The sequence below is a fragment of the Podarcis raffonei genome, chromosome 12, assembly GCF_027172205.1.
Source record: "Podarcis raffonei isolate rPodRaf1 chromosome 12, rPodRaf1.pri, whole genome shotgun sequence".
In the NCBI taxonomy this organism is placed as follows: domain Eukaryota; kingdom Metazoa; phylum Chordata; class Lepidosauria; order Squamata; family Lacertidae; genus Podarcis; species Podarcis raffonei.
The window spans coordinates 36743407-36755485 of record NC_070613.1 but is presented as its reverse complement, the minus strand read 5'-3'; the positions used below and the strand labels follow the sequence as shown (position 1 = coordinate 36755485).

The 12079-nt window shown below is 47.4% G+C and overlaps 1 protein-coding gene across 1 annotated transcript; it reads left to right on the top strand.

Annotated features, from left to right (window-relative positions):
- The first annotated feature begins 6044 nt into the window (after window positions 1-6044).
- On the top strand, window positions 6045-9655 carry HOXA10 (homeobox A10). The gene is made up of 2 exons (XM_053409451.1): window positions 6045-7511; window positions 9323-9655. The coding sequence occupies exons 1-2, from the start codon at window positions 6536-6538 to the stop codon at window positions 9595-9597; spliced, it is 1251 nt and encodes a 416-aa protein (XP_053265426.1). The 5' UTR covers window positions 6045-6535; the 3' UTR covers window positions 9598-9655.
- The last annotated feature ends 2424 nt before the right edge of the window (window positions 9656-12079 follow it).

Here is a 12079-nt window from a genome sequence, read left to right as displayed (position 1 = left end):
ATTTAATCAATTTCTTAGGTCTCATTAGCAAATCATTTCACCAGTCAGCTCCTGCTTCTGTAGTAGAAGCATGGTGTCCTCTTTTCCGAGGGAACTTTCCTCCAGTGCTTATGGAAACAAAGGCAAGCGATTAATAGGAGGGAAACGTTCAGCCCAACAACTTTCTTGCTTTTATTTAATCAATTTCTTAGGTCTCATTAGCACATCACGTCACCAGTTACCTCGTGCTTCTGTAGTAGTAGCATGGTTTCCACATAAAATGATAATAATTTAAGCATAGCAAACTCAAATGAGAGGTTTTCCTCTTCATTTTAACAACAACAAGAAGAAAGATAAAGAAACCAGCAAAAATGAATAAAAACGTGTATTCAGAAGCATACTCTTTTAGTTTTGGTTGCTTCTCTTTCTTTAATTTCATCCAAAAATATAAATAATAAACAGGTTTCCACCAGGTTAGTCTCTAGATATCCTCTGGTGGTAAAATTAAGTTTGCTGTAGATCTAGGTCAGAAAGCAACCTTCCTTGTAGCTGATTCCTTATATTCACTCTTCCCCACCCGCTTCGATTTCTAATAAGCTGGGATAGCGTGCTTGGGGGAAGAGGGTGAAAATGACTCTACGTTTATAATATGCTGCGATTGCTTTTTCGCACCCAAGCACGCCTAAGGGTCTTTAAAGAGGCGTCTTCCACTTCGACGTCTCCTTCGGATATCTAGTATTCCCCATCCCACCCCAAATCTGTGCAAAGGAAATGCCTCTGAGAACGAACTATGGCCGAGCTTCAATATAATTTTATATTATAATTTCACGTTGTAACTTAGAAATGCAAATAGATATCCCTCCGCGAACAGCTGCTACCTCCTAGTTTGAAATAGTGTGCCAAACTCACGTTGAAAAGTAAAGAAGAAGCATAGGTTCAGACATGCGCCTCGCTTTGACTTCAACATATTATTGCCTAGCCTAAATTATTCGAAGGGAGAAATCCAACTTTGCTGGAGTCAGATCAATGCACTCTCTCCAGATTTCGTTGCTACGTGCACAACATAATGGGCTACTAGAACCAGACGGGAGTCTACGACGGAAAATGCTAGATACGTGTCTGCTAGCCTGGAGCTAGGCTTGCTAACCCAGAAGTGAGTCGCATTAAATTCAATAGGGCTTCAAGTCTCAGGTTAAGTGTGCGCAGGATTGTGGTATTGTAACTTTCTTATGCTCCGGATTCTCTAGCTTAGGCCTTGGAATGGCCTTATTTTGAATGTGAGCCCCACTGAGACCTGAAAAGACTTGTGCTCTGCTCCCATTCCTTAGGAGACGTTGATTTGGGAGAGATGCCCTTGACTTCAACTGAATTTACGTCCAAGTAAATACGCATTCATATACGTCTGTGGTCCCAGCCACTCTCGCGCGGAAGGATGTCCTATTGAAACCAGCAGGACTTCCTTCCCGACCGACGCGTTTAACACTGGGGTGCCAGGCTGCGATCCTTCGCTCGGTTGCCCGCACATAAATCCCATCCCTATCAGAGAGAAGAAGGAAGGTAGTCACCAGCAAACCGGTGAGCAGGATTTCAGCCAGACCAGAATCCCAGCTGCCAGGAAAAAAAATGGGCTTAAGGTGCAAACGAAGTCCAAATTTTAAAGGAAATAAATCTCCCAAACCCGATCGTCGCTCACTCTTTACCCTTCAGGCCCCCTCCCCCTTCCCCCCTCCTTTTAACCTGAAAGAATTTCGAAGCGAAGATAAAAAATTACTTCGGTAGTCGTTTGACACCTTTTCTTGGCGCAGAGATGCGGTTCTTAAAACGCCTGATGGAAAGCCGCCTGTTTGGAAATTTTTCCAGAGGGAAAACTGCCTTGGCACACAGTCACATTCTTGACAACTGACACTTTTAATATTAAATAAGTGCGCACTGATTGTATTAATTTGGGTGGAGATTTACAAAATGCAATCTGCGGCTATATATTTAAAGGCAGGCAGCCTTCCGACTCCCATGATAGCTTTTACACTTTTTCCTTCCTCTCCGCGCACCCCCCCCCCGCCACCGCCAGCCCCTTTCCCGCAAAACCTCAATTTACCCATGTCAGAAATATAAAGCCCGTTTTAATTAGCATACAAAATAGCATCCCTTTCTTAACAATGTTGTACCTTTTTAGTTCCTCCTGGAAATAAGGAGTGGATAAATCATTCTCTTCAGCGAGTGGGATTTTAAAGGAAGAGAGACAGAAAGTGGTAGCGGGGGGGAAATCCCTCCTTCGATCTAACTTGGCTTAAGTTATTGTGTCTCCCTTAGCCCTTCCAGTCTTTTTTAATTTTCAGTTCAAACTCATAAAACAGCCTAACGACTGTACTAATGCAGCCATTATATTTCTCTTGGACCAATAACTGTGGCGTTGTTGTTGTTGTTTAAAAAATTAATAGGATATCTGCGTCTCCGCAGCGTACAAAAGCTCGTCTCCCCACCCCTCACCTCAAACTACCAGCCCTTTGGGTGGCTTCTGAGAGCCTTCGGTCCATTCCATAACTCAACTAGGCTTTGCCGACCCACATGTTCCAGCGCAACCTGGTTGTAGAGCTGGCTGGTTGTTTGCTGGTGCTTAACCCGCCAACCCTCCACCCACCCACTTCCCAATCTCCCAGACGAGTTTGTTGGCAGGAGCAGAATGAAAAAGCAGTCATTTCTCTTCTCTCTCCCCCCCCCCCCCCGCGCGCCCTGCATAATAGTCTCAAGAAATGCTATAAAGTCCTGGTTAATGTCCGAGACACATTGTTAAGTGTTTAAAATGTTACCGCTACACACAATGCACGCCAAAGTAGTTTAGTTTGCTCTAGAATTGACCATTATCTTTTATAGTTAAAAATCAAGTGCACATTATTAGTTTTACTTCACTGGCTTTGACGATGCTTTTGGCCTTGTTAGCGATTAAAGAAAAAGGCGCCGAGAGCCGAGTTCACGAGCTCCTCCTCGCGCGGTCCAAAAGCTTCCCCGAGTCAAATGCTAGCCTTCTCTTTACCATTGACCTCCCCGGGCTTCGGATCCGGCCCTGGGTGCCTTGACCATCAAAGCCCAGACGCTTTGGGTCCCACAAACGCAACCATAAAAGGGGGCCCTGGATACGAGGGGCTGCTTCCTTATTGCCTTATACTTTGAGTGAAAAGGAACCAACAGTACCCTTGATTGCAGAGGGTGTGTGTGTGTGTCCAGCTGCAAGCGGTTCTAACCTGAAAGAGAAGAGGTTTCAAACCATTTTCCTAGCCCCGCTCCTATGGTTTCGACCGCCGCTTTCCCCTTCGAGTCTTCTCTTGAATCTTAAGAGCAGAAACCGAGTCTTGCTGGGATGGATCCGACCAAAGGTCCAATTGACCTCCAAAGTGGCCCACGGGATGCCCCTGGACCTCTTTGAAACGGGAAATGGTCAGTCGCCCGTGCACTTATGAGGTGCGAATTCCCGTATCTCCAGGTTTTTCGCCTTCGCTAGACTCACGAATCGGCTCGACCTTCACTGTAGCACTTATTTAAAGAGAGGAATGGCGGAAGGGAATTCTTTCCATTGGGATCTATAGATTCGCAATCTTTTTATTTAAACTGGGGGGTGATTATTATTTTTAAACAGACTTGTAGTATCTTTCCTTTATTCGCCAACGGACCCTTCCCCAGGTAGACGGCTGTTGTTGTTGTTGCATAAGTAGCAAGATTTTTCAAGGCATGCGCTTCATTTCTTTTGGATCTGGCAGATGAGGGGTGAAGGCGGGGATCAACACACCGCACAGAGGGACGAGATTCCCCCTCCTCGAAGTTTTGATCTACCTGATTTTAGCCCCACCAAGTCCTGGGAAAGGCGAAGGTGGGCCGTGCGCGCGGGTCCCATTTCACTGCGCGGAGATCTGCTGTTACAACTCTAAGCCCATTGATAATACGTTTCCAATGTGCTAGCCCATAAAAGTGCTCCTTATATGGCATTAATTTTGCTAGAAGTCATATTGCCCTCCTAGGAATCTGATAAGAACTTGTTCCTCACACATTAACACAGTGTAAGTTAAGTCGAGTTGGGGAAACACGGACAATATTACTCCAGGGTGTGGGGAAGGCGGCTCTTCTTACAGGCTGCTGACTCCCTGCCTCTGGTTGTTCTGCCTCCATGCTTAACTTGTGCTGGAAGCCAGCAGAAGTGAAAAACCCAGGGTGCAATTCTTGGCTGGTGGGAGAGGAGATGAGAGGTGAGGCTGATGGGTATGGCAGTGGTGGAAGTGGCTTAAGAAGGACGTCTTGCCTTTCCATAAAGATTTTACGGGCCCGGCAAAGTTGCAACTATCTCTGCCAGGCTTCCCATCCGACAAGCCAGAAACCTCAGGAGGCCCCCTTCGCCTTAACTTGCCTAGGAGAAAACTCGCGTTCTGTGTCCTGCTGCCTTCTGAGTGTTTCAGAAGCGGAGGGGAATCCCAAAAGGAAGGGAGGGAATTTCCCCACTTTTGTAGGCAAAACCAGGGCATTATTAGGCACGCGAGGCTTGGCAGATCAATCCTACCCACCCCCTCCGTGGTGTGGAAAGGGGGAAATGTGCGGAGTGGCATATGAGCATTTTGCAGGACTCGCCCTGCATTGTATGAAAGCCAAGGCTAAGCCGTGCCAGAGAGAGAGGGTATATCTGAAAGCCACCCTCTCTGCAGCACTCACTACACCGAAGGCTTGGTCAGGAAAATAAGGCAGCGCCTTTGCCTCCCGATTCCCTTGGCATTCTTAGCGCTTTTGAGGGCTTTATGGACGAGGGAGTGGGTGCCAAAACGGAACCGAGCAGAAGATTTACAGCACAATATTGAATTGTTCAAAAGAATATTCCTACTCGCTTGGGAGCAGAGACAGGCGATCATTTAAATCCTACCAGCTGGGGCGGTTTGGAAGAAGAGATACTTAACGCAGGGATTTGTAACCTAAAAAAAAAAGTTAAACAAATATTTGTTTTCTTTTCTTAAAAAATAATAATTCTAAAAGACTCCATGGACAATAAGAGATGTTATTTGTCTCAAGTTTTTATTATTTCCAAACAACGTGTGCCAAGAACATGAGAGACAGAGAGGCAGAGAGAGAAGTGGAGCCCTTCTTTCGGTCTCTCCCCCCATTATAAAATCTATCTATCTGCCCCCGTCTGCCGGTCTCACTCTCTTGTCTGCTGGTTGTCTACCATCTCCGCCACAATTACGAACTGGCTACACAGTTTTGTCTGACAGTCCTTTTTAGCCTTTTATGGGTTGAGAATGAGGATATTTTGAAATAATTTGCTTGTGGTGCACTTTTGAATCTATAGTGGATGGGTGATTATTATACTCCCCCTTGGGGGCGAAAAAACGAACACTAACCATTAGAATTTAATGTTAAACTGAGGATATCTCGCATCCACTTTCTGTGAGACCTTTTGCTATCCTTGTCCCTACAAGACGCACCAGATATTTCTGCTTCGCATGTTAGTTTAAGACCAGATACGGAAGACTTTGATGCAATGCTTGCTTACTGGGTCAACAAAGATGGGCTCATATTGTTACTGTTGCTTCTGCGGCGCTAGGCAGGAATATTTCACAGTGGCGCTCCTCAGCCTCTCTGCCAGGCGGGGGTTCACTTCTGAGCCGGTATTTCTATATGTACACTTAGCTGAAAGTAAACCCACCCATCCCACACTGAACACAGTGGGACTTGCTTCCGCGTAAAACCCGTATATGCCAATATTCAAAGATGGGAGGCAGGCTTGAGAATTTTCTTCATTAGTGTCGTTGTCATCTTGAGGAGACATTGGGTGACTTTATGATGTCCGTAAACCTTCAGTGCTAGTGAGGAGGTCAGATTGGTTTAGAACTTCCAGTGGCCCGTGATGCCATAATCACCGCCACTAAAAATAGGTAAGCAAAAGCATGTCCCAGGGCTTGACAATAAATACTGAGGTTTTAATAATTTCATCACAGCCATGGGCTGTATGAGATGGGATTGGGAGAGCAAAAGGGGGAGGGGGGATTCTTGGTGGCGAGGTGGCAGAGAGAGAGAGAGAGAGAGAGAGAGAGAGAGAGAGGAGTTGGGATGTTGAAAGGTTCACTTACAGCTCGCTTTATGACCTAAACGCTTAATATGCTCCTTTGCAATTTTATATTAGCGCATATGCTTAAAGAGGAAGCCTGGCTAAATTATGGGTTGCATTAAAATCGGGGCAAATTGTTTTCTATTGTTTGTCTCCCCTTTCTCCTCCGTGCGCGCGAGAGCCCACGCGCGCCTTTCCCCCTCCTTTGCTCACACGCAGGCAAAAGGCAGCCTATATGTGGCAACATCAATTGTACCCCGGGTACCTAGGCAAGGGCAGCTATGTGGCACCATCGATTACACACACACACACATACACACACATATATAAAATTCAGCAGTGGACCTGAGAGCAGCTCATTGCCTACGAAACCAAACGGGGAGGGGTTGCTGGCGAGGGCTGGGATTCCATTGGCTGCACGCACTCGCCGTGGCGCGGGGGTATCTCTAATCATATCCAGCATGTTTTGCACAAGAAATGTCAGCCAGAAAGGGCTATCTGCTCTCTTCGCCAAATTATTCCACCACGGCCATGGCATGCTCGGAGAGCCCCGCTGCAAACTCTTTTTTGGTGGACTCCTTGATCAGCTCAGCCTCAAGCAGAGGGGAAGGCGGCGGAGGAGGCGGAGGCGGGGGCGGCGGAGGAGTTGGAGGCGGAGGAGGCGGAGGAGGCGGCGGCTACTATCCCAACAACAGCGGTGTCTACCTGCCACAGGCGTCCGATCTGTCCTATGGGCTGCAAAGCTACGGGCTTTTCCCGGTCCTGAGCAAACGCAATGAAGGCCCTTCTCCAAGCGTGGCGCCGGCTTCTCACGCCTACATGTCAGGGATGGAAGTCTGGCTAGATCCCCCCAGGTCCTGCCGCCTGGAAGAGCACGAGAGCCCGCAGGCGACCTCCTGCTCCTTCGCTCCCAACATCAAAGAGGAGAGCTCCTACTGCCTCTATGACGCCGAGAAGGGCCCCAAAGAGGCGGCGGCCACCGACTTGTCCGTTTTCCCAAGGCTGAGCTCGGAGGTCTGCTCCATGAACAACGTGACAGCCGCCGGGGTGCCCGTCCCAGGCTACTTCCGCTTGTCTCAAGCCTACGGCACCAGCAAGAGCAGCGGCAGCAGCAATGGCAGCAGCTACAGCAACAACAGCAACCACCACCATCAACATCATCACCAACAGCAGCAGCAGCAGCAGCAGCAGCACCATCCGGGGCAGATGGTGGTTCCTTCCCAGTTCGCCCCGCAACCTCAAGTGCGCTTTGAAACTCCGCCTGCGTTGACTCCTGCAGTCCCACCGCCGGATCCGGGGAGGAAAGACAGCGAGGATTCATCCCCACCCAGCACCTTGGCTTGCGTGGCCCAAAGGGGTGAGGAAGAAGGGCAAGCTTCCTCTTCGGCCCCCGAAGAACTCTCCCCGGCTCCTTCAGAGAACAGCAAGCCCTCTCCAGAGAAGGAAACGCTAGGTAAGCAATAAAATAAAAGAAATAAATGCACTGCTCTCTACCCGCCTAGCTCCCCCGCCCCCGCGCACGGCAGCCGGCCCCGTTGCCACAATAACCAGGAGGGGTGGAATGCGATAAGGGGGTGAGAATCGCCCAGAATACTGGAAGCCCCCTTCGCTGGCCAAAATGGCCATTCATAGAGCGGCTTAGCGTAACCTGCTGAGCTGCCATTCATATTGGGACGCTGGGATGCTGTAAATAAATAAATATTGATATATCCACCCCTTCGAGTTTATGAGCCATACAAAAAGAAAAGAAAAGCTGAGTATGGGTAAAATCCTAAAGCCAAAGGGCTTGAAAAGAGACAAAGTAGGAAGAAAAGGAAAAAGAGATAAATACAGCTCTGTATTTCCTCGCCTCAAGTGATGCTGAGGTGACTGCAGAGATAACATAGATGTTTGTAAAGCGTCCAAAGTAAGCAAGGGGCCAGCGCCAATAAATAAGCCCATTAACAGGCTAAGTTCTAGTTTACGATCCTGGATGCCTTTAAAAAAAAAAGCAGCTGGGTTAAAATTCTCTTCTATGAAGCACTATCAAATTAGACTGCTGGAGACTGCGCTGCGAGAGGCTCTCCAGAGCGCCACAAGGCTTCTGTGTTGAAATATACGCAGGGTCATTGGAATGAATGGGAGCTGTACAAGAATGCCAGAGTTCCTGGTCGGTGCTCAGTCATTCATTTCAACGCGCGGGGATGGCGAGTGGCTTTTGCAGAAGAATATTCTATTTCATGGTGCCCATTAAAGGGAATAGTAAAATAATAATAAGAAAATAAAACCGGGAACACCGCAGGGTAAGTTTACAGTTGTTGCTTCTCCCACAATTCTGAAATAGGATGCAATGAAGCATGTTACGTGTGTGCACACATATATGCATATGCATATCGTTATCTAAATACACACAGAGAGAGTTGGGTTTCCCGCCCCAACCCCACCTCCAGCTAAATGTACTTCCAAAAAATAAAGAGAAATGCATATGTGCTTTAAAAAAAAATGTGCACCATCAGTGTGTGCTTGTAGGAACCATCTCAGCGCTAAAGAACCCAGCGGTTTAGATTTAATTTGAATTTGGGAACGCACAGCCCGTTCCTATGCTTGCTTGTTTGCTACACCACTGAATGAACGGGCTTGATTCTCAGTAACGCAACATTCCTATACCCGCTTACCGGGGAGTAAGCCGCACTGAACACAGTGGGACTTACTTCTGAGCGAACATGCTCTGGAAAGGTGTGTGGAGTAGTTTAGATGGGATTGCAGCCCTCATTCGCCAGAAATATTAGGCATAACAATTCGAAAACGACCCCACCCCCAACAAAAAAAACAGCTGCTTCTTTTTTTAATCGAGCGCTTCGGCAGCGTCTACCACATTTTCAAATAATCTGGATTTAGGGGAGGGAGCAGGGGGCGGTCTCGCAAGGAGTGTTTTGAGAACAAACGGCCAGGACTGAAGCAGAGGCAAAACCCTGCAAGACGCCACTGCCAAAGGCATTTGTGCGCATCGGTGTCAACTCCAAAAGCGATCCGGTCTCTCAGACCAGCGAGATGCGGCAAAGTCAGGGAGTGTGTTGCAATGCTCGCTCTCCTTTGGGGGCTACCAATTTAAGAGGGACCCGGATAGGAAACCTGAAGGAAGGCCAGAGTGCCCTTCTCAAATTTATATTCGGTACCAAGTACGGAAGAATCCCCCAGCCCAGCCCCGCTACGCCGCCCAAGTTTTCCTGGTGTCGTTCTGGTAACCTTCCCTTTTTTTTTCTTATTTCCCCCTCTTAAAACTAGGCAATTCAAAAGGAGAGAACGCAGCCAGTTGGCTCACCGCAAAAAGTGGCAGGAAGAAGCGATGCCCTTACACCAAGCACCAAACTCTGGAGCTGGAAAAGGAGTTTCTGTTCAACATGTACCTGACTCGTGAGCGTCGCCTAGAGATCAGCCGCACAGTCCACCTAACAGACAGACAAGTCAAAATCTGGTTTCAGAACCGCAGGATGAAACTGAAGAAAATGAACAGGGAGAATCGAATCCGGGAGCTCACAGCCAACTTCAATTTCTCCTGATGAACCCTAGGCACGCATCTTGATCGTCTAAACAGCTAGGACGGTTCCACCCCCCCACCCCCCAGTCTCCTCCCCACCCCCTAAGCCTCTAGCTACTCGCACCTGTGTGCGTCCGAGCCTTTCAATTACATCCTCAGCCTCTCCATGGCCTCTTGGTAATTGATTTCGTTGGGATGAAGCCATAACTGATGCACACTACCCCATCCATGTCCGCTACTGCCCTCAGTCAATGCCCGGTCTGGAAAGTCTGACGCTGAGGGGGGGAAATGGTTTTCAGAACCCTAGATGCCTATTGTCCCCCCCTTCTCAACACCCCTCTCCCAAACTCCATTTTCAGAAAATTGAGCCAAATAAGACTGAAGGCAACTTGCGTTCTCTCCCACCCCACTGTAACGATAGCTGGTGTTTTGGATCTGAGCCGAGAATGGTTTTGAATAATTAAAATCTGGCCACGCCGCTGCTTAATAGGAAGCATGCGTCTAGCCGACCCAGATAAAATCAGGTTATAGAATACGGTGTCAGGAGCCAAGGCTGGCGCACTTATATGTTTGTTGGTGCCCAATCCCCCGCGTACCCAAAAATCCATATTTAATATGACAACTTTTAAAATTGCCACGAAAATGAGACCTCTTCCCCCTCCTCCTCCCCCTTCCCCCCAAAAAGGAGAGAGGAAAGTCTTTGTCTGCTTTATTGGCCAAAATCTTACACTTTCTGGTTGTAGGTAATGACTTGAGGTAGTTTTTGCTTTGGATACCTTCGGGTTACCGCTAGTTACGCTTGGCAAGCACATGAAAGGAAGGAAGGAAGAAATCTCCCCGCTTTGGAGGGGAGAAACGACTTTGTCCACGGAGAGGTGTGTTATTCTATGTATATTGGACCACCAGATGAAATTTTCCCCCTGACTTGACTGTGGGGGACAGCAAGGGAGGTGAAAGTTTCCCCCCTGGTTTCCTTGATACTGTGAAGTTACATGCGTTGAAAAGGTCAAGCGTGTAGTGCAAAGAGAAGATTTTTTTTTAAGAAAAAAAATATCTATGAATACAGAATATGTATAAATGTCTATTAATATTAATATTATTAATATTATTAAAATGCCGATACTGTTGCAAGCAAAGCATTCTATAGCGTTATTCTCGATGTTAGCTCTATCTCTCGTCCATCCCCTCCTTACCTTAAAACCAATGAATTGTAATGCTGCGTGGAAGTAAAGCAAAAAAAAAAAGCAAAAAAAAAAAAAAAACACAGGACAAAATGGAGACGCTGTTTATGTTTCTCTTGGAAGAAGAATAAAAGGCATGGAATGAACCACCCTCTTTTTTTAAAAAAAATACCTCGTTTGTGACTGTTTATTCTCATGGTCCTACTTTCAGATCTCCAAGAACTTTTACAACAGGAATAGTTTGCCCGAGCCCCCTGCAATTACTTTAGGAATCTATTTAAATATTACCTAGACGGTCGTAATTTGTCTGGGCCATATAGCAATGGTGCTGTAAGGTTTGTCGGCTTTTGTTCAGTTTTATGACTTGCTAGTATATCTGGATTGTTGCTGTCTTGGACGAGTGGTTTTAGTTGACTGAGGGGCTGCACAGGCAGAGGAAGCCAAGGGCTGCTTATTTGCAAAGTTAGAGGACTTGGGCTTCTCTTTATTTATTTATTTTATTAAAATAACTCGATGGTTAATTCACGAGGAAGGATCCACTATTTTTATTTTATTTTAAACCAAGCAAAACTACTCCCACTAGACGCTCGGAGCTCTTTTCAACTCCAGAGGAAAACCTAGATGCCCCCACATACACAAAAAGGCGATTCTGAAAAGGTGAGCACGTGGGAACGAGGATCTTGAGCCTTGTTCTCCTTGATCGATCAGCTTTTCCGCCATGTTTATTCCTCCCTGCCTCGCTACCTGCCTGCTTGCGGATGCGCTTAAGCGGAGAATGTTTTGGCATTAAGGTTCTGTATCATTGCACGTTGATCAGCTCTAGAATCCAGACAAAGGCGAATCGGGTGGGGAGGGGAGAGAGGGGGGGAGATTGGAAGGGGTGGGAGTGGAGGCGGTGGTGATGGGAGCCTGAAAGGGCTGTGTAGCCATTTCTTTTTCCAGACTTTGAACCCGCGCATCTTGATCGTCTTCGATAGCCTATGTATACAAGGATTCTTGCCTCCCGAGGCCTTCCTGGCCCCGCTGCCCCTTTCTCTAAGTTGCATTTTAAAAAGGCATCATCATACCTAATTCGATCCGTGGCTAAGTTAGAGAACTATGATGGAACGTGGAGAGTAAGATTAAACGGAGTGACTGCGAAGTGGGCACAGAGGCGTTTCTAATGATTTGGCGGGTCCAGAAGAAGAGAAAGAACTTCATTTTTTTAAAAAGCACACAAGAATGTGGAAAGTTTGTAGACGGAGATGGAGACTTTGGTGGAGAGGGCGGAGGGGGGCGGTGGGAAGGGTGAGGTCTTGCTGCTGTTCGGTTTTTTTGGGGGGA